Raw genomic sequence first — 23367 nt, forward strand, 5'->3', positions numbered from 1 at the left:
GACTAGTCAAAAAGGGTGAAATTCACCTCTCTGCACAAGGGCAGCACAAAAACCTATGCACTACTTCAGTACTACCCAAGTATTGTCTATGCCTTGTGCTGGCCTCATCACAGATGTGCATTTCATCTTAAATACATAATATAAGTATCCTTAAAATAACTCCAATGTGTGTGAACAAATGAATTTTTTTTAAGATTGTCTCCATGGAACAGGTTGGGGAAGCGTTATCTATGAAAGCATTTATTTCCTTTCTTTACTAGAACCTTTCTCAAGGACTTCTCATAAGGAGTGGGATTTTCAAAGGCGCCTAAGGGAGTTAGGTACCCAGATCCTATTAAATTTCACTGGTAGTTGGTGCTTAACTCCCTTAGGTCTTCTTTGAAAATCCCAGCCAATGGCTCTAACCTCAGAGAGTATCTCAGGTGAACAGGTTGTTTTGAGTGGAAGCCTCATTTTTTTTTTCTCCCATTCCTTCATGTTGGTAGCCCTTTTCTCTCTCCATTCTTCTGATCTTTATCCTTCATTTTATCAAACACTTTACCGAGCTGCAGTTGAAGTGGTGCAAAGTAGTAGTGAGGAACTTTTCTGGGGACATTCTGGATACATGGTTTGCAGTATCTATAATCCAGAATGAAGAATTTTCACTTACACTGGTGTAAATCAGGAGTAAGTCCAGTGAAGTCAATAAGGTGACCAAAGTGTGAGGAGATGATCTGGACGACCTTGTAAACTGGAGTAATAGAAATGGGATGAAATTTAATCATGCAAATCATGCATTTAGGGACTAACAACAAGAATTTTTGCTATGAGTTGGGGATCTATCAGTTGGAAGTGACAGAGGAGGAGAAAGACCTGGATTTATTGGTTGATCACAGGTTGACTATGAACTGCCAATGTGAGGCGGCTGTGAAAAAGGCAAATGCAGTCTTATGATGCATCAGGCGAGATATATCCAATAGAGATAGGGAAGTGTTATTGCCAGTATACAAGGCACTGGTGAGACCTCACCTGGACAACTGTGTGCAATTATTGTCTCCCTTGTTTAAGAAATATGAATTCAAACTGGGACAGGTGTTGAGAAGGGCTACTAGGATCATCAGAGGAATGGAAAACATACCTTATTAGAGAAGACTCAAAAAGCTTGGCTTGTTTACCCTAAGCAAAAGAAGGGTGAGGGGGAGATATGATTTCTGTCTATAAATACATCAGTGGGATAAATACCAGGGAGGAGAGGTGTTATTTATGTTAAGTACCAATGTCGACACAATAATAAATGGATATAAATTGGCCATCAACAAGTTGAGGCTTGAAATTAGATGACGGTTTCTAATGCTCAGAGGAGTAACGTTCTGGAACAGCCTTCCAAGGGGAGCAGAGGGGGTAAAAAACCTGACTTGTTTCATGACTGAGCTTGATAAGTTTAAGGAGGGTATGGTATGATGAGACTGCCTACAATGGCATGTAGCTGTTCTGCAACTGCTAGCAGCAAATATCTCCAATGGGACACTAGATAGGGAGGGCTCTGAGTTTCTACAGAGAATTATTTCCCAGGTGTCTGGCTGGTGCATCTTGCCCCCATGCTCATGATTCGTCTTGTTTGGGGTCAGGAAGAAATTTCCCCCCAGATGAGATTGGCAGAGACTCTCAGGGTTTTTTGCCTTTCTCTGCAGCATGAGGCATGGGTCACTGGCAGGTTTAGACTAGTGTAAATGGTGAATTCTCTGTAACTTGAAGTCTTTAAATCATGATTTGAGGACTTCAGTAACTCAGCCAGAGGTTAGGGGTCTATCACAGGAGTGGGTGGGTGAGGTTCTTTGTAGCCTGCAATGTGAAAGAGGTCAGACTAGATGATCGTGTTGGTCGCTTCGGGCCGTAAAGTCTATGAGAATCAGACATAAAGTCCTTGAGTATTGTCTAGGAATTAATTTCTTAATTCCATTCTTTATAAATGATTAAATAATGACAACCAAATAAAAGTAACACCATAAAGCATTTTCTATGTATTTTTTTTAATTTAGCAGTTTACAACTGCCATCACTCAAATTAACCAAGCTGCTTCTGTAATTCTTGAAAGACTGACTTGAAAATAAGTGATATTGACTATTAAACTCTAAATACTTTTTTAAAATGTAAAAATTGATTGTGGCAAAAGTGATGGAATAGTGTTTTAGTTTGTTTTTAAAATAAGAATCAGAATAGTTGAATCTGTAATTCTATGAAGCCAGCTATTTGAATTACAGATTTGGTATTGTATGACTGGAAATATCCAAAGCATTTAAATTTGTTAAAAAATATGTTGTGAACAATTTGTTTTGTAAGAGAAGACCTACAAAAAACATATGCCATTATTATTCAGAATCCAATAAAAGGTAGATTTTCAAATTATTACCATATGTGTGTAGGAGTTGCTTTGTTCAGTAATGTTATTTTAAATACCAAAATAATTTGTTTCATATTTTGAGTTCTTCACTATTAAAGTGTCCCTTCAGATTCAGTGTTGCTTTGACTGTTGTGTGATGTATAGTAAAACAGTCAATAAAAGAAATTTAACAAGTAATTGGAATTGCAGATTGAGTGTAAAATGTGCCAAATGAAGTAATGGCCTTTGCAGGATATTGTATGGGTGCAGTAGCTGTGGGGAAACTGCTATAAAACTATTAAATACACTTTTAAACAACATTTTAAAAGCCTGAGAAAATAAAGGAATCTGATTGGATGACTAACATTCCAACAGAAAAATTAATGCATCATAATTCACTTGCTACAACTCATTAGCTACATCCCTCTTGTCATATTAATGTACCCACAAATGCACAAAAAGAATTAACAAGAGAAAAATCCATAAGAAGGCTTTCATATAATTATAGATATTTCATTTTAAATAAATATGAAACACCATAGCTTTTAGGACCCATCAGGAACATAAAGCCATTTCAAAAACCTAGCTGAAGCAAAGGAAAAATATTGCCTGTTATGCTGCTTTCTTAAAACAACTCATTCGTTTCTGAGCCGTAGCAGCTTTAAAGGACCTAATGGCTGAAAGAGCAGTTGACCAAAATGGGCATAGTTTTATTTTTAAAGTTCAGATATTCAGAAGATTTTTAAGTGAGCTTCTAAAATTGTGCTCACGATTTTTTGTGTATAAACATGTGAGTATACCAAAATTTGGATATGTGAGGGCAAATTGCATTTGCAAAGGCAACAGTCTACTTAAATGTGTAAATGACTGATTTGTGTGTTCAACTTTGGTTTGGCTCGTAAATTAGATGTCAATAAAATATATGATTGCCAAACATAAATGTACCTAGGGAGAGTTGCAGTTTCAGAGGTTACTTTTGAACATATTATCCCAGGTCCTCAGCTGTTTATATTGACTTAGCTTCATTGATAATAATGGAGTTGATTCAGACCATTTAGTACTTTAGACCTAGTCCTACTTAAGTGCTAGTCCTTCGTATTTTACCCTTAATTTTTTCCTTGAATAACTCCTTTCCTTACCCACAACCTGCTTCCCCACTGAAAAAAACCCAAAGGTTAAACAAAATGTGTAGTCTTGAACTTTGTAGTGTGTGTAAATGCCAAATCTTCAGAGAAATACCATTATTTTTGAATTATTTTTATAAACCCAGAATTTTTTAATGGAAGGTATATTACAGTAGGTTCTCAAATGGCTGTCAAATACATGATTTACAGTAGTTTAGTCATTTCTTAAAAGTAATATTACAGCATGAACTTGGTATAATGAAATCTTCTAGACAGGCCTAGGTAGTATAGTGGGATGGTACATTAGCCTTGATCATCTAAGTGAAGCTTTGAATCTAGGAACTAGTTGAAGTTTTGATAGTTTCGTCCTAGTCTCTGCACCAGAAAATCACTATGTTTGACAGCAATGGCAATGTCTATTTTGGAGAGGCCTAGGGCTCGAATAAGGATATATTGCAGGCCAAGACTGTGGTGACTTATCATGATTTTAAAAAATACTAAACCTTAAAGTTCTACATGTGAAACCAATTTAAAAGTAGAATGGAAACTGCTTTATTATCGCCTTACATTAACAGGATTGCTTTACTGTTTATTTAGTACATGTTGAGAAAGTCCTCTTCCTACCTATAACAAATTTCAAGTTAAGCAGAATGGGTGGCAGCTTTCCTTTAATTATGACTTATTAAATACCTTTCAAAGATAGTTTATATGTATGTTACATGATTAGATGGAACAAAATACAGGCAAAATATTTGGTATACTAGTTGCAGAAAGCAGTTCAAGTAGGCTGCTCTGGGAGTGTGTGTGTGGGGTAAAATGGGGCCTACCCACGGCCACCCCCCCCCTCCCCAGTATCCACTGGACTCAGAACAGTGCAAGCGAGACCTCCTGGGGGGCACTAAGACCAGGGTGGGGCGTTCCCCTCCAAACAGCCAATTGACATTTGGAAAAGAAACTGCAGATAGGATCTTGCCAGAGATTGGCACTCTGAACAGTCTCTCCACTGATTGGCTGTTTGCGCCAACCTGTGTTATTCCTTCCTTTCCTTAGTCTTTTCATTTAACTAATCCTCCTCCTAACCTAATTTCACTGAAAGGATTTAAATCAGTCAAAACCAAAACAAACATGATGTTTGCAACCATCGTATTATTTACTCTGTTTGTTTGGTCTGTCCTTTTCCACTACCCTGTATTTAGTTTGTAAGCTCTTTAGGTCAGGGACTTTATCGCATTGTATGTATGTATAGTGCCTAAAATGGGGGCAGTGGCGGCATTCTTGCTTGGTCCCTGGGCAATGTCATAATAAACATGATTAATTTTATTATTAATGTGAATATAACAAATGTTTGTTTTTTGCTTGGTCAAATAATCTTAAAGATTTGTTTAAAATATCATTATAGCGGCAGACTGTTTGTTAGAAACAGTATCAGAAAATACCCTATAGAGTTTTATAATTGATTGTGTGATTCTTCTCAATTTTTTAATGAGCTTTTTTTCTCTCTATGCAGAGATCTGAAAGGTGTTATAGTTACTCTGAGTGACAGTGGGCACCTGCAGTGTTCCTACCTTGGTACCGACCCTTCTCTGTTCCAGGCTCCTAAGGTTGAATCTAGGGAAATAAACTATGAAGAACTTGACAGAGAAATGAAAGAGCTTCAGAAAATCATCAAGGAGTCCACAAAAACACAAGGTACATCCGTTCTTCACATAGTTATATAGCACTTTTCAGTACTCTTTGTCTTTGCTATATTTTGACCATACTTAACAGTGTGTAGGAAATGTAATATTAAATGTATTCAAGTCAAAGCATTTCACTGTCTCTTAATTTCAAATGTGCAAACAAAACCATAGACTGTGTGGCTCTTGGACACATAGGGTATTTGTTTTCATCACGCCTGTTGGAACCTGCAGGAGGCCTATGTCAGATGTTAGAGCAAGCTTATTAGTGCTGTATTTCAAAGAAAAAACTGACAGTGGGGTATAGTCTCCTATAAAAAGGCAAGAAAATTTCAGTAATTTCACAAATATAGTCTAGTGCACTTCTCAGGCTTCAGAAAGAACAAAAGTGTTGCCAGTTCTCTGTTTTTTATTAAACATGGTTTCTAGAATTTCATGAAATTAACAAAGAATGAATTGTGTTAAAGTCACATTTCTGTTACCTCTTTCAAAGTCAGTAATACTTGAATATGGTAAAGGAGTTACCAAATGTGTTGCCCCGCACTAAAGAAGTGATCATTTCAAACTGTGGAATTTACATGCACACCTAATTACTTGACCAAATGTAGTATAACTTATGGCACACCATTTGGAAACAGTTCCGTCCAAGATTATATTTTTAGTAGCTGAGTTTTTAAATGACTCAATTATCTTGCCTGGAGAATCACAAGCATACAATTTTACTGGGAATTGTGAAAAAATAGTCTCAGCTAGACTTATGAAAGACATTATTTTAAATACCTTTCAGTGCCTGCCAGGGTCAGGTAAATGAATTTTTAAAAATACACTAAAGAAATTGTTCCTATTTTTGGTGAGAATACATGGTAAACAAGTAGCAAAATAAAAGAAATGCACAATCAGAAGCTAGGGAAAATAAGAGATGAAACCCTGGTACCTGCACATTACTGGATTCCTGAGATTGCTTCTGCAAGTTATAGATTACAGAAATTGAATCTATGAGAACCTTAGAAAATTGTATTTAGTTAATGACCATTACTGTTGTGATAATTTGGTCATCTTCAACTTGTTCTGCTCTTTGAAAATTAATAAAGCCAATAACCAGTTGTTAACGCTGTAATGCTTTCAAAATTAAAATGCCTGATTTACCATGATACATCCTCATAAGTGTCTGAACACTGGGAGATTTTCTTTTGTCAGGCTGCCAGTACCAAACCAAAGAAGTAAAGGAGGAAAAACAAAAATAAAACAAAAACCTTGTGAGTGTGTCATTGTAACTATATGACTGATGGACAGATTTTTGTGTAATTTGCTTCAGTGCACATAGTTCCAAGAACACGAACAACCAAAACAAAAGAAGACGATGAGAGAACAAACCACACACCTACCCTTTTATTCCTTTTCTAACATAAATGAATTAATAGTACTCATATGAAACTCTTACAACTTGATAAATTTGCTGTGAATATTTGTTTTATTGTTTAATAAATTAAACCTAAATTTGAAAAACACTGGTTTTGCATTTTCTCTGCAAGGTGTGAAGCTTCAGGTTCAAATCATGTCTCCTGAATTTTCACCTCCTTCTGGAGAAATGTGTTAGTGAGGTTTTGATCTCATTTTAATTGCATGTAAAACTTCTCAGAAAATCCCTATTACAACAGAAGTCTTTCACTTGGGGGCGTATAAGTGCCTTTTAATTTTGCATGTTATGGGTTACATTTAGTTTTTTTTCCTCATATCATTGAAAAAAGTCTTAAAATAACTGTTGTTCAGGGATAGTTGAGTACCAAAGATTCTGGAACATAGGCAGTCATTCAATTACTGTATACATAACCTTTAAACTAAAGCGAACCATTAACTTTTCTGTCTTGTGGTTTCGTGTGTGAGCAATGGTCTTGTGTTCTTTATTCCTTTAACTGTTATGTTATGTGATATCCATCTGGATGGTTCAGATGATTGAGAATAGAGCCTTTCACATCTCAGCCACCAATTGAATTTAGCCCAGCTGATAGTGACCAAAAGTTGATCTGACAGTTGCTTGATGTTCTGTGTAAGGTGGACTTGTGGTCTCAGTCCAGTTCCTAGTGCACAGATGACCATATGATAAAATTCTCACCATCACAATGGGCACTAAGAAGAATGTTGCTAGAAATCTTAGCAAAAAGAATTGAATAGGCATAATGAATGAACTGTCCTTTTGTCCATACAAGTGGTCACTATAGAACATACTTGAGTTCTACTTGCAGAAGAGAGTTGGAAAACTTCTTAGGTGCTGTCTTTTTCCCGCCTAGATAAAGAAAGGACTTGAATGTGACATCTCCCATTGGCTCTAAAAAATTAACATGAAAATTGAATTGATGCTCCTTTCCCCACCAAAATCTTTTTCTCTAGGCTATATTGTCAATGAAGTGGATCAGGTGATTACATTTAATTTGGAGTACATTTGAAACATTTATACACTCTAGATGTTAGAGTTTTTGCGGGATTATGGAAGTATTGATAGATACCCCATAATTAAGGTTATATTAATTTTTTTCCTATTACGCGAAGGTTTCATTTTTTGTTATTTAGGAAGGTATGCATCCTATTTTTTAAAATAGACTTACTATGAGGGAATAAAAGTAATTCTGAGAAAGATACAAGTAAATACTTTGAAGAGTTAGGAGTTAAAATTACTTTTAAAAAAATTGGGGCGCTCTCACCATTTTAAAGATGCTGCAATTTAAAATGCCTTCTTTTTACTCTTAAAACTTACTGTGCATGTTAATCTGCTTACAGTTTCATACTGTACATTATTATTTATTACTACATCCCTTTTGTGCAAATGTTGGCACACAGGGCAGAAACTAGTCTGTTGCATTCCTCTCTGTCATTTGCTGCTGCTTCCATCTGCTCTGTGGTGTTGTGATTAGATTATTTTGCTCTTCTTAAGGTTTCTCTTGGGCTTTCTCACTTCCTCACATCAGTTGATTTCCACTTGACAGCTTCATTTGAGAGTCTGTGTGTTGGGATCTGGAGTACATGCCCCAAATATGTCCAATGCTTCCTTCTGATTCTGGTGGAAACGAGCTTATGGTTGGTGATTTCATGGATCTCTCCATTGGTAATGAAGTCTTTCCAACCAATGCCCAGAATCTTTCCTAGGCACTTATTTTTGAAGGTGTCTAGTTTTCCGTCTTATGTTTTGGTAGATCTCCAGCTTTTGCAGCCACATGTTAGCACTGAGATTATGTTTGAATTGAAAATTCTCTCTTTTGTTCTGATGTTATATATCTTTGATTTCTGTACACTATTAAGTTTAGAAAATGCAGTGGGTGTCTTGATGTCACTTCCTTTCTGAGATCTCTATTGGCCAATATGGTGCTGAACTATTCTACTTTCTTGATTGTTTGCCTTCTAATGTGACTTAGACTGCTGTCCCTGTGGGTGCTCCACTTCAAGTGTTGGTGCATCCTGCCGCCGTCGATCGGAGATTTATGGTAGCAGTGTCCACGCGGGTCGCGCATGCGCAGTAGGTGTCTCGCAGTGCTGTTGGTGCCGCATCTAGCGTGTGCACGACCTGAGCCCTCCAGTCCCTTCTCAACCGTCCTCGGAGCTCGGGGCAGTGTTCGTTACTCTCGCCAAACCTTTAAAAAAGATACAAGTTTAAATAATTAGTTAATCTTTTACAAGTTATAGTTAGTGTTAGTGATATTTTTAAGGGAAAAAAAAAGTTTACTTTCCCAGTTTATCCTCCCCGCTCCGGGGTCGGTTAACCGTCAGAGATGCCTGGCTCCCGAGGCTTTAAGCGATTGCAGCTTTTGCCGCAAAGTAATACCTGTTTCGGATGGGTACTCTTTGTGTGTCTGATGTCTTGGGGAGACGCATATCCTGCAAAAATGCACCCACTGAAGTAATCTGAACACAAGAGCCCAGCGTGACCAAGATCTCTGCTTGAAAATGATACTGATGGAGAAACTTCCCCAACCAGACCAGTGGACCTCCTTTCCAGGCCCTCGCCCCCTCCTGCCACAGGGATAGGAGACACGCCTTCCTCTAACATACCGAGGAAGAGTGCACAGACATCTCCTCAGAGATCACCGCGGAAAAATAGGCAGTCTCTTGCCAGTTTGCTACTGCTGATGCTGACACATGCTTGGGTGAGCGCCTATGACACTCCGGGCTCCGCCAAGTCCCGAGTGAAGGAGATGGTGTTGAGGCACAGATGGCAACATGCCTCCTGCACAGCACCGAATTCACCCATAAGGGACCAGTGCCCAGCGTCTCCTCAGGCATCATGCATCCGCCCCTGGCACCGATATCACAGTTGGCACTGGCTGAGAAAACCAAGTCGGCACTGATGGCGCCCACTAAATCAACGCTACATCTGATGGCACCAATGTCAGCACTGACAAGAGTGCCCCCATCAGTGTTGACAGAATTTACTGCAACAAAGAGACTTGGCTATGTCATCGGCACTGCAGTCCCCACTACTTGGTACCAAGTGCTCTCCGGTAAGTTATAGAGGAGATTCCCATACATCTGATGGTGCAATACACTCGTCCACTGATGACAATAATGATGTGCAGGAACCATGCACTTTCTCGCTGCACCACTCATCACCGAAAGACCGATGACCAACTTGGTGCCAGATGGATCCTAAATACTCTCATAGGCAGCTGGCCCAACCGTGGATGTACCCACTAATGGCCTTCCCAATGCAATGAGCACATTGGGAACCCTGGGCAATTTACTGGGGCCCAATCCAGGCCAACCACTGCGCATAGAGGCGAGCTGAGGTCTAATCCCATGTCTCCCACCCTGCAACCAACGGAGGCTCAAGATGTTGGGGCCAACACAGAAACAGCCACTGATCAGGAAGTGACATCGCCTGCTCACAATTCTTCCTCCTCCCCGGATGAGGCAATCATGCCACTGCCGCCTACCTCAGAGAATGACTTCAAATAGTTCCAGGAACTGTTTAAGTGGGTTGCCCAATGCCAGGACATCCCATTGGAGGAAATGTAGACAAACCAACACAAGCTGGTACAAATCTTACAACCTTCATCAACTTGCAAAATCGCTCCTCCCATCAATGATGCGATCTTAAAACCAGCAGAGACAGTCTGGCAGACACCAGCCTCAATTCTGCTGACATGCAAAAGGGCGGACAGAAAGTATTATGTCCCCGCCAAAAGGGGGGAGGACTTCCTCTTCTCACACCAGCTTCCCAACTTGTTGGTGGTCGACGCCGCTAATCAACGTGGCAAACAACAACAGTTTAGATCGACCTCACAAGATAAAGAACACAAGAGGCTCGACCTCTTTGAACAAAAAATTTACTCCTCTGCGACATTACAATTCTGAGTCGCCAACTATTCGGCCTTGCTGACTAAAAACGATTATGATAATTATGGGAAACTCAGCTTGTTCACAGTAGAGCTCCCCAAGGAGAAACAATCACAATTCCAGGCCATTGTAAATGACGGTCAACTCATAGCTAAAACAGCCCTCCAAGCGTCTTTGGACGTTGCGGACAAGGCAGCCAGAACCATGGCCATTGCCATAGTCATGCACCAGGCATCCTGGTTACAATCCTCTGGCATACCTAAAGAACTCCAAACCAAGGTCGAGGACCTACCTTACGACCGAGAGAAGCTCTTTTCGAACAAGACAGATGAGTTGCTCCACTCATTGAAGGATTCTCGAGCCACCCTTCGCACTTTGGGGAATCTATACTCCACCTGTGAAGAGAAGACGATACCAGCTTTATCAGAGGAACAGGGATTCCTCTATCAACTGACAGCAACAACAGCAACAATATGAGTACCAAAGACATCGCCAATGGTCGCAGTAATGGAGAGCACCTCAAGCTCAACCATCGACTTCTCAGTTGGCTTCACCCAAGCCACAATTTTGAAGTTTTCATCAAGGGTCTGGACGACCTCCCTCACCAGGCAGCATTTTCACCCGATCCGTCCCCATACTTTTGATATTACCTTCGCCCATTCTACCACATCTGGGCATCAATAACCATGGACCAATGGGTGTTAGAGATCGTACGAACAGGATATGCCATCCCCTTTACCTCCCGACCACCTACCCCATCCCTCTTCAGGGACCCTTCTCACGAGCACCTGTTATGACAAGAAGTCAATCATCTTCTACAACTAGGTGCCGTGGAACAAATACCTTTGCAATACATGGAGAAGGAGTTCTACTCCCACTACTTCTTGACCCAGAAGAAGAATGGGGACTGGAGACCTATCTTGGATCTCAGGAAAGTCAACAAGTTCGTACGCACTCAAAATTTAAAAATGATAACACTGGGCGTGATACTTCAAGCACTGCAAATGGGAGACTGGTTTTCAGCCCTCGACCTCCAAGATGCTTATTTTCATATTACTATACACCCCGCTCACAGGAAATTCCTGCATTTCACAGTAGGACACGAACTCTTCCAGTACAGAGTACTATCTTTCGGCCTATCCACCGCACCAAGGGTTTTCTCCGAAACCCTAGCGGTAGTAGTGGCATATCTACGCAAACAGGGAATAATGATTTTCCCTTATCTGGACGATTGCCTTCTCAAAGGTCCAACTCAACAAGAAGCACTGGACTTGGTCCAGACAATGATCATGCTATTCATGGATCTAGGACTATAGATAAATGAATGAAAATCCACTCCAGTCCCTGTCCAACAACTGGACTTCATAGGGGCACATCTCAATGCCATAGAAGCCAAGGTATCCTGGCCCCTGAACAGATTCACAACTCTGACAAATCATAGAATATTAGGGTTGGAAGAGACCTCAGGAACTCATCTAGTCCAATCCCCTGCTCAAAGCAGGATCAACACCAACTAAATCATCCCATAGAATGCTATCTCAGAGGTAAGAGTCAGCCTCCAAATACTGGCTCATACTGTCCTGCAACTGCTAGGATACACTTCAGTCTTCCTGTACAGTCTATAACAGATTTAAAAGTAGCCATACTTGAACAAAAAAACTTTAGAAACAGACTTCAAAGAGAAACTGCAGAACTAAAATTCATCTGCAAATTTAATACCATTAATTTGGGCTTGAATAGGGACAGGGAGTGGATGGCTCACTAAAAAAGCAACTTTGCCTCTCCTGGAATTGACACTTCCTCATCAATTATTGGGAGTGGACTACATCCACCCTGATTGAATTGGCCCTGTCAACACTGGTTTCCCACTTGTGAGGTAACTCCCTTCTCTTCATGTGTCAGAATAATAATGCCTGCATCTGTAATTTCCACTCCATGCATCTGAAGAAGTGGGTTTTTTACCCACGAAAGCTTATGCCCAAATAAATCTGTTAGTCTTTAAGGTGCCACCAGACTCCTTGTTGTTTTTGCTAGGATACATGGCAGCCACAATGTTCGTGGTACGACACACATGACTACATATGCGCTGCCTACAGGGCTGGCTGAGCTCGGTATACATACCCAGCAAGCATAGCCTGCACAAACAACTTACAGTACCATCCCCTGTCCTGGACTCTCTTGACACTGATGGACAAGACCAGAAAATATATGCATGGGTATCCCGTTCCAACAGGAATCCCCTTCAATAATAATCATGACAGACGCCTCGCTGATAGGCTGGGGCACCCATATGCACCTGCACATAGTTCAAGGCAAATGGTTTCCTGCGGAGACTCAGTTACACAATAAATCTTCTAGAACTATGTGCGGTCCGCAACACCTGCAGACACTTCCTACCATAAGAACGAATCCATTCGCATCATGACCAACAACACTGACTGCATGTTTTACATCAGTTGACAAGGGGGAGCTCAATCTCACTCGCTGTGCACTGAAGCCAGAAACTGTGGAACTGGTGCATACACAACATAAACATTTTGGGTTCCTACCTTCCCGGCTGTCAGAACGTGATGGCGGACACGCTAAACAGGTATTTCTCTCGAGACCACAAATGGGAAATGAATGGGAGAGTTTTGCTCTCTATTTTCCACCGGTGGGGAACTCCCATCATCGACTTGTTCGCATCCCCAACAAACAGCAAATGCTCAATGTTCTGCTTGAGAGTGGGGATTGGACCCCAGTCACTGGGGGATGCCTTTCTCATCACATGGGATGCACAACTCATGGACGCTTTCCCACAGATTCCAGTGATATCATGCGTGATACTCAATATACGAACAGACAAGGCCAAGGTTATCCTCATAATCCCTACACGGCCCAGACAAGCATGGTACCTTTACCTGATGCTGATGGCGATATGCGCCCCCTCGAGCTCTCCCTGATCGTCTGGATCTGCTGTTTCAGAACAACGGTCTCACTCTTCACCCAAATCCGGAGAAATTCCACCTACAGTCGTGACTCCTACATGGTTCCATCATGGCGAACTAGCCTGCTTGGAACAAGTTAAACACGTGTTATTAAACAGCAGGAAAGTGACCACGCATAATACTTACCTTCAAAAATAGAAGAGATTCTCCTCCTGGTGTCAAGAAAAACACTTGACATCCTCCACAGCGCCACTACAATTAGTGTTGAAATACCTACTGGAGCAGAAACGCTTTGATCGAGCTCGTTGCTAAACCCAAGTCCATCTTGCGGCCATTACTGCATTCCATCATGAGATTGATGGGAACACGCAACCAATTACTAATCGCTTCCTCACAGGTCTCCAGAATATTTACCCAGAAGTTCACCAGCCTACCCCAGCTGGGGACCTAAGTTCCCTGTAAGCTGTGCGGCCGTGCAACAGCCTTCTTAGCACTGTGCAGGCGCTCAGGGAACCCACCAGGGGAGAGGCATCCCTCCCCCCGGCCCCAACCTGCCGTGGCTGGGGCGCCCCTACCCTGGCCTGGACCCAGCCGTAGCCGCAGTGGCCCTCCCCCCGGCCCGAATCCACCGAGCCCAGGTGCTTCTGTAGGGAGAGAGAGAGAGAGCTGGGAGGAGTCTCCTCTCTCTGCCGTAGCCCCGGAGCACCCTCCTGCACCCCAAACCCCTCATCCCTAGCCCTACCCCAAAGCCCGCACCCCCAGCTGGAGTCTACACCCCCTGCACCCAATCCTCTGCCCCAGCCCTGAGCCCCCTCCCACACTCCAAACCCCTTGGCCCCACCCCTACCACATTAATTTTGTTATGTGCACCAATATGGAGGCGAGGTGTCACACATCGCCTCCATATTGGTGCACGTAACAAAATTCATTCCGCACATGGGTGGGAAAACTTAGTGGGAACACTGTCTGGGAACTCAATCTGGTGTTGAAATGCCTCACCAGACCGCCATTTGAACCCTTAGCCACCTGTTCCCTGCTGCATTTATCCATGTAAGTGACCTTTCTGGTTGCCATTATTTCCGCCAGATGGAGAGTGAGTGAGATCGGGGTGCTCATGTCCGATCCTCCCTATGCAATATTCTTCAAAGACAAGGTCACGTTATGCCAGCACCCAAAATTTCTACTGAAGGCAACATCATCCTTCCATATAAACTAACCAATCCATCTTCCTACATTCTATCCCAAGCCTCATGAGACTCCAACAGATGTCAGGTAAGCATAAGCGTTTTACCTGGAAAGGACCAAACCTTTCCGGAAATCTCCTAGACTTTTTGTTTCTACTACCGAGCGTTCGAAAGGCTGCATAATATCCATTCTGAGATTGTCTAAATGGATCTCCTCCACATGCATTCAACAGCGCTGTCATATTCGGAACATGGATCCTCCTGCACACATCCGAGCACATTCAACACAATCTGTTTCTACCTCGATAGTGTTCCTCAACAACGTAGAGATTTGTAGGGCGGCTATTTGGGCCTCTGTCCACACATTCACTGAGAACTATGCAGTCACTGAAGACTCCAAGGCTGACGCCATCGTTGGCCTAAACGTACTTACCTCTATGACTCAAATGATCCCGAAGTCGCTCCTGCCTTCTGAGAGCATTGCTGTACAGTCACCTGAAGTGGAATACCCACAGGGATAGCACTCGAAGAATCATAGACTTTAAGGTCAGAAGGGATGTAGCCTATAGGATTAACCTGCTTGCTTGTGTGTGTCTGTCTGTCTGTGTGTCTATCTTTTTCTTATAGTTTAAGTATTGGTTTCTTGTAATAGGTTTATAAATTTATATTAAAAGTAAGTTTGGCTGTAATGCAAGAGACCTACAGGCCATATTCTGTATGTTAAGCTAAAGCAAAATTAGCATATCTATATTAGGACCTTTTACTCAGAAAGCAAAGTTGACCTTTATCTTGTTATCCAAATAGATAAAGTACCCATGCCTATGTCTAAGATCTTTACCTAGACCAATAGACAATGAAGAATGGCATAGGGGATTTTTCAATGTTGTACCCACAGACTTAACAAGTACACCACAAGAGATTGATGTGCGTATATATCTGTCATCAATACGCACATACATATTAGCCTATGGGGTAAGCGTACCCTAACATTCTGTGGGTGAAGAGTGAAATTTGGGCATAAGAGGAAGGATTTCCGGCACTTTGCCCTATAAAAGAGGTGACATACCTTGATAGAGTACTCCATCTCCATTCTTACTTACTCCAATTCCATTCTCACTTTTCTCTATCACTCCATCTCCATTTCTATTCTTACTTATTCTATTTCTACTCTATCTATTCTATCTATCTACGATGACTGCTACTATTAGTAGGCTATACTTGTTCTTCTTAAACTTTAAGTTTCAACGGAACTAGGCTAAGCTTGGTTTCCCTAAGTTTTTTATTCTTAGTTTGTTTATTAGGTTTTGATTTTAGGTTTAAGTTAGTCAAGTAAACCTTAGTCAGCTTTGATAGCTCTTAGCATTTTCTAAGCACTGCATCCCTCACTCAAGAATTGAGAAACCTGAACTGCAAGGCTGGACCTGTGTCTCTTACCACCAAGTTATCAAGGAAGGGTGTGAGTATATTAACCAAAGCTTTGTTGCATATAATACTATATTATCGTATGTATATTTTAAATAGCAGAGTAATGCAGTTGTAACTTTGTAACTCTGATTATTTTATACTTACTATTATTGATTTTAATAAAAAGTCTTTACGACTATATCTGACTCAGTGTGGGCTTCCTGTCATACCCCTGAGGTTCCTTTGTAAATTCTGTGGAGCCTGATTAGTGACAAGAACTTTTATCTTCTGATCAAACAGATTGGCGAGCCTAAGACCCATACTAATTAATATTAATGATTAAGTATTATTCATATTAATTAATAAAATTAAATTAATTAAACTAATAAATTAAATTCCCATATTATCCAAATTAATATTATTAGTACACCCTAAATCAGGCTACAGGAACCATTATGAGCGTCTAGTCTGACCTTCTGCACAACGCAGGCCACAGAATCTCACCCACCCACTCCTGTATCAAACCCCTGACCTATGTCTGAGCTATTGAAGTCCTCAAATCGTGGTTTAAAGACTTCAAGGTGCAGAGAATCCTCCAGCAAGTGACCCTTGTCCCACGCTGCAGAGGAAGGCGAAAACCCCCCAGGGCCTCTGCCAATCTGCCCTGGAGAAAATTCCTTCCTGACCCCAAATATGGCAATCAGCCAAACCAAAGAAGAGAAAGTTACTCACCTTGTGCAGTAACTGAGGTTCTTCGAGATGTGTGTCCCTGTGGGTGCTCTACTACCTGCCCTCCTCCCCTCTATTATGGAGTTTGCAGTTTGGATTCTATGGTAGAGAAGAACTGGAGGGTTCAGGTCATGCATGTGCTAGATGCGGCACCAACAGCACCGCGAGACGCCTACTGCACCCATGCGATCCGTGCAGACACTGCTACCATAAATCTCCGATCAACGGTGCCAGGATGCACTGACACTGAAGTGGAGCTGAGCACTAACAGGGACACATGTCTCGAAGAACCTCAGTTACTGCCCGAGGTGAGTAACCTTCTCTTACTGCTTGATATCTGTCTTTCAAGGATGTTGTTTTAGCATAACCCTCTGTGTGGCCTGTTTTTGCCAGGTTGTTTGTCTTTACTTGTAACTTTTTGAGGGTGTCACTCAGCACTACAATATTGTCAGCAAAGTCTGTCTTCTAGACATTTGCCATCTTCCCACCTTATACCAGTTTTTATGTTGTTAATACTGTATACTTCATTACCCAGTCTGTGGCAATCCCACACAACAGCAGTGATAATAGGCAGCACCTTTTCACGCCAGTGTCCACGTTGAACTATTTTGTTATCCGGTTGTTCACCCTTACAGAGCACTTGGCATTTCTGTACATGTCCTTGATGATGTTGACGGCTTTAGCTGGGGTCCTGTAGGACTGAATGCAGCCTATTTCTCTCCTCAAAGCTTTGCATCCATTGCCTCTGTCAATCTGTGTAGTGTCACACTGCAAAAGGCTTTTCCTACAACAAAGGGTAATGTGACTCCTCTCCAGTTGTTAGTCAGTAAAATCACCCTTTTTGATATTCTGACAATGATTCCATGTTTCAGCTGGTCAGAAGGGGGTCTCTCTTTCCAAGATTTCATTGCACAGCTCTGTCAATTTCGTTAAGGTGGTGGTATCAAATGCTTTTAGCGTTTCTCCTCTCATTTGATCATCACTCGTCTCTTTGTTACTTTTCAGTTTCTTGATTGTGGCCTGTACTCCTGACACCTTTACTGGACTAAAGTTAATGTGAAGATGCTCAGATTTGCATGTTTCATTGAAGTCTGGTGCTAAAATGGGGCTGGATCTATTGGGGATTTCTTTGAAATGCTCTGCCCATGTACTTTTCATTTCTGTCTCAGTTGTAAGCATTTTTTCATCTTTCCTTTTTATTGGCCCATTTCCTATTCTGAAATTTCCACCCTGGGTTATAATTGGTTTGTAAATGGCTCTGTGACTTCCTATCATAGCAGCAGCTTTAGATTCAACTGCTAGGTCTTCAACCTCTCTTCATTTATCTTTCCCTGCATCACTTTTCACTGCTTTCTTCTTTCTTGTACTCCTTCTTTGCTTTTTTCCAGTATTTCATTGGTCAGATATTGTCATTACACCCCATATTCTTTATGTAAATATGGTTATGATATGGATATGGTGTAACTGAGATATATTTTATGCAAGATGGGTCTTGTAAGGTATCATTGGAAAGGTTATAATTTACTGAATGTGATTATCCAATGTGTATGCATGTATCATTTCTGTATCTAAAGTTAGGAATATTGACTATGTAACAATTACAACTGGGTGTGAAACACTCACCAGACAACAGGCCATGAGCCTTAATGAACCATTGGGAAGAAACAATAAGACCGTGAAGGTACTAATCTCTCTCCTCCCTGAGAGGTGTCCTGGCACGTAGCTGTGATACTACCAGATCAGGTGGTCCTGTCACCTGGTACTAACATTATTTTGGACTTCTAGTAATTTTCTGCTAAAAGGAGGGGGAGGTCAAGACTGGGAAACAAAAGATTCACGCCTTATATGAATCTTATGTAAGGCAGGGGAATAAGGAAAACAGGACTCTTCTCTATTGCCTTCCTGCCCCAAAAGAAAGACTGCTGAAAGTACCTGAAGAGACAAAGGAACGGAGCGGTGGGAAAGGCAAGGGCTGAGTCCAGATCAAGACAGGAGTCTAGTCTGTAAAGAGAAATAACTGGAACTCTAAGCTACAGAAACTCTGCAACTTGCCTAAAACAACATTTAGGGTGAGAAATTATTTCTTGAAACCAGTCTTTTTAAGATCTTAAGCTTAGTATGCATGTTTTGTTTTATTTGCTCGGTAATCTGCTTTGTTCTGTTTGCTATCCCTCGTAATCACTCTAAATCTTCCTTTTATAGTTAATAAACTTCTTTTTGTTTATTATAAAACCCAGTTTGTGCAATTTGTAACTGGGGGAAGAGGGGAAGAAGTTGTGCATAACTTCCTCCACATTGAGGGAGGGGGCAAATTTATAAACTTACGTTGTATAGATTTCTCTACAGCGCAAGACAATTTTATTTTGAGCGTACTTTCCAGAGGGGAGCTGCACTTGAGTGCTGGGTGACTTCCTAGCTGAGTCTTCTCATAGAGAGCTGTTTGCAGACTCTGTGATTCTACAGCTAGTGCGTCCCTGTGTGTGTGTGTGTGTGCGCGCGCTGCCAGAGGCCAGAGAGCCTAATTCAGCAAAATAAGGAGAGGGAGCCCAGGCTAGTGGAGCCTGCAGGCTCAGTGAAATCCCAGTACATCAGGTGGCGTCCCAGAAGCGGGGTCCAACCCATCACAGATATATTAGCAATGTATGTGATGAAACAAATATTTGAAGTGTTTACTGTCGTTTTATAATCCTTGAGGGTTAGAGTTAAGGTGGTTGTTGAAATATCTGTTATGAGATGTATCTAAATCCTTTGCCATCCATGAACCAGGAAATAAGGCAATCTAGTAAAGAGATCCAAGATTAAATAAATAGATGCTGATGTGAATCCTAGAAAACTGGAAGGTTTGCTGGGTGTTACATTCAGACAATCCATGAATACATTTTTTTACAGACTTTTTTCTCTTGCCTCAAAATAACAGAATATTTTCCTGTGAACTGCAAGCATTATTGTTAGTGAACTGGAACATCCAGCTCTCTGAGCAGTACTGTCAAGGCAGTCTTGTGGACATCAAACATGTCACCTTTATAGATCTCTACTTGGTTGGGAAGAAGTGCACCTGGGATGCCTCTGAAGTCCACATTTTTGCTGATGGGCTTTTTCCTGCAGGTTCTGCTTTGGGAACCTTTAATTAAAAAAACAAAAGTGCACGTTGTGCATGTTTTGTGCCATTCACTGTAGAAATTGCTTTTAGGCATATAACTGCACACAATCTATTAAAGTCAGGTTGGTTGTCTTTTCTTTTCTTCTTGCAGATATTTTGCCCAAATCTGAAAAAGGTTATGATGATTTGAGAATCACGGCAGAAGTTTCACCTGACTTGGATGTAGTATCTGTAAGTAAATTTATAAATAGGAAAGTCTTACAAAACCAGTTTTATGCTCTGTTACATCTCTGAAACAGCAATTTATGTTAGTGGTCTTATGTTATTGCAATAATGAATGAGAAGAGAATTTGACCCATAGAATGATTTGTATGACTTTAGCTCACATATTTGGGGAATGCCCAGTAATACAAATACAGACAAGGAAATTACCTTAGGCTCAGGCATTAAAAATAAATTGGTAATATTACAATAATAATAATAGTGATTTAGATATTCCTAGCACTGTACAGATATTAATCCTCATAATCCTCCATATGAGATAAATGGGTAAGTGTTGCTCCTAGTTTACGGATGGGAAAACTGAGAAAGGAATGTATTAATTGTTATAGCCAAGTGGATTCAACTGCTTACTAATATTTGAAAAAATAAACCATGTTGCAAACTATATCAAAATGGCAATATTAACCTATTTGCAACTGTTAACAGAATGTTATAAAAACTTGTATTTTGTCCTATGTTATGAAACTAAATAGATCATAACCAGGGGTCACTTTATGACGCACTTTGTATTTACTTTGTGCTGTACAAAGACTACCAGTAGAAGTTTAATACAGTTGCAGAGAAACCACACAAGGGAGCAGTTTGGCATCTAATTTTGCCTCTCATTGGTATCACATGACCAAAACTAACCCTGTAAAGCTAGTCCAGGGACCATAGTCTTGCACTTTAAAATGTGGTTCTATTCTGACAAGTGACTACAAAATATAAGAAGATAATGCCCTATTCAATAAATCTGAGTTCTGTATGAATTTAGTCTGGTTAGTAGCTATCACATCTTTTTATTACTGTGGTTAGTACTGCAAGAACAGCACAGCTAGGGGGGAGAGAGAGCTGGATCCTATTCTGGCTTCCACAACATCTACTTTAACTAAATTTCAGTTGCCAAATTCTTTCCTCTATTACACCATGATTTTCAGTGAGCTCCATTGTTCACAGATGTAAATGATGGCAGAATGGGAAGACTGTGAGGCTACACAGATGTAACTTGGGCAGAATTGGATCTGCAGAATCTTTATTGCTGGTGATAACGCATTAGCTAGAGAGGACACAAATTTTAGTCAGTTTTACTTATAAATTAAGCACATTTGATCCAGGGGTTACTGAGAGGAAATAAACATGAAAACTCAAAATGTCCTTTTATATTAATGGCCTACTTTTCACATGTGTTGAGTACCTGCAGCTCCCACTGACTTCAGTGGAAGCCACAGGTGCTCACACTTCCACCAAAAAAAAAAAAAAAAAGGCATCAGGCCATGCAACTATGCACTTTTCAGGGTGGGAAACACTGCTCCTACCAGAATAATTCCAAGTCATCCTCATTTACAGATGGGAATTTGCTGACCCATGAGAAGCTTTATAAAACTCACAAATTAATCAATAGGCTCCATAGACGTAGTCTAAATATATGTGAAGCAATATTTGACCTTCTTGTGTAACAAACCAATCCAGATCTAGAAGGTGTGGTGAGGGGCTTGGAAATCCACATATGTTCCAAAGTTATTACAAATCTGCCTTTTCAAATCCCAACACTGGAAGAGGAAGCAGGGATATTTCTCCGGGTGGCGTCTGTTCCCATGATGCTACCAGCCAGGAAAGGATATCAGGAGTGAGTCTAGATGGGATGTATGTGTAAATGCATGGTTGGGTACATGCTGGTGCTCTCTTAAAAACGAACACTATATTACCCTGGCTAGAATGTTGGCGATGTCACTGTGAACACTGGGCAGCTGGCCACTCACCTTAGCTGGAAGATGATGACCCCTTGCGACTGTGGAGTGTTGGTAGGTGCAATAGCTGAACACCCCCTGTGTTGAACATTAAGTACAGAAGGAAAATCATCATGCTGCTGCACAACTAGTAAGCTAGTACTTTACCCATCCCCCAGCAGAGTAGAGTACCAAATGTGGCCTCAGATGACTGCAGGCTTTAAATCTAATTAATATCACACTTGGACATCTATGACAAACTGCTGCGTCCAGCTACAGAATAGGATATGGTGTCTCCATTTAAGCATAAACCAGATAGGAAACCTGTCCTAGACCACGTTTATAATATAGTGACAACTGAAGGTATACAACATGACAGCCAACATCTTAGTAATTTTTTGTTACTTTGTAGTTAACAAAAATATGAAGTTCTTTTCTGCCATTTCAGTTATATTAGGTTATCGTATTTCTGCCTTTACAGTCTTCTCATGAGAATTTCATCAGTCCCGGTGCAAAATCTTCTTGCTTCCCTTTTACTGTGATGATGACATTGCAATCAACTAAAGATATTCTTCTTGTTATAAGTCTAAAAAGAAAAGTGAATAAATAAATATGATTTGCCCCAAACAAGAGGGCATGTACAATTTTGAAAGGCTGTCTTTGTAATACCAATTTGAATAGCATTTCAAGTTGCTTGTGTTCACTATGCACTAGTTACTTTGGGTTGCATTCTTTTTGTAGGTTGGCTTGAATTGATACTTTTTTATGCTGAAGTACAGATGGTAAGACTCATGGATAGGCTTTGAGGAATGGTATTTATGTGAAGAAATTGAATATGTGCATGTGTCAACAAGCCTTTTTGGCTGTAGAGGGATTGATTACGCGGGTCTGCACTAATGTATATGGATCCTTATTGAATAAAATAGTACTGGTAACCTTTATCTGCATTCCCACAGATATGAATGAGGCATTGAAGAATGTTGCCAAATATAACTATTCACTTATTTTCTATAATTAAGAGAGAGAGAGAGAGAGAGGAAAACAGATCCACTTTTCGGCTTGGCAAGCATCCCAGTTTGTTTTTTACAAAACCCTAAAATATAGTTAAAACCACCTCAGATGCATGATATACTAATGTGTGTTAGCTTGTGTAACTGACAGAGATCTTGTTGTATTTGATGCAAAGATGTCAATACATTGCACTTTGATTAATAGTTTTAATTAAAATAACTTTCTTTCTAACTTAGCCCTTAGAAATTGGATGAAACTGAGCAAAGGAAAATGTTAAGATGAGTTTCTGGAATAATTTCCTAGTGGTGAGCTCTATTATAGTATGTTAGTAGTCTGAAGAGAAACTGTTAATGGTCTGAAGAGAAATAGTAGAAGCCCCATTACATGGATCATTTGAAACTATACTGCACAAAGCATTCACAGATACCCTGTAAGAAGTGATCCTGCTTTGGCAGAGAGATTGGCAAGATGGCCTGATGGACCTTTGCCATTCTAACTTCTGTGATGCTGCAGTGCCGTTTAAATGTATAGAAGTGAATC

The 23367-nt window shown here is 40.7% G+C and overlaps 1 protein-coding gene across 1 annotated transcript in view; it reads left to right on the forward strand.

Annotated features, from left to right (window-relative positions):
* LOC113409489 (protein PTHB1-like) overlaps window positions 1-23367 on the forward strand; it is a 476973-nt gene that overhangs the window by 63118 nt on the left and 390488 nt on the right. Inside the window, exons 10-11 of the mRNA XM_026663464.2 lie at window positions 4991-5172; window positions 19980-20059. Of these exons, the coding sequence (XP_026519249.1) occupies window positions 4991-5172; window positions 19980-20059 (262 nt within the window). The remainder of the gene's footprint in view (window positions 1-4990; window positions 5173-19979; window positions 20060-23367) is intronic.

This window comes from Terrapene carolina, unplaced genomic scaffold (genome assembly GCF_002925995.2).
Source record: "Terrapene carolina triunguis isolate 2854851 unplaced genomic scaffold, T_m_triunguis-2.0 Scaffold33715, whole genome shotgun sequence".
Lineage (NCBI taxonomy): Eukaryota > Metazoa > Chordata > Testudines > Emydidae > Terrapene > Terrapene triunguis.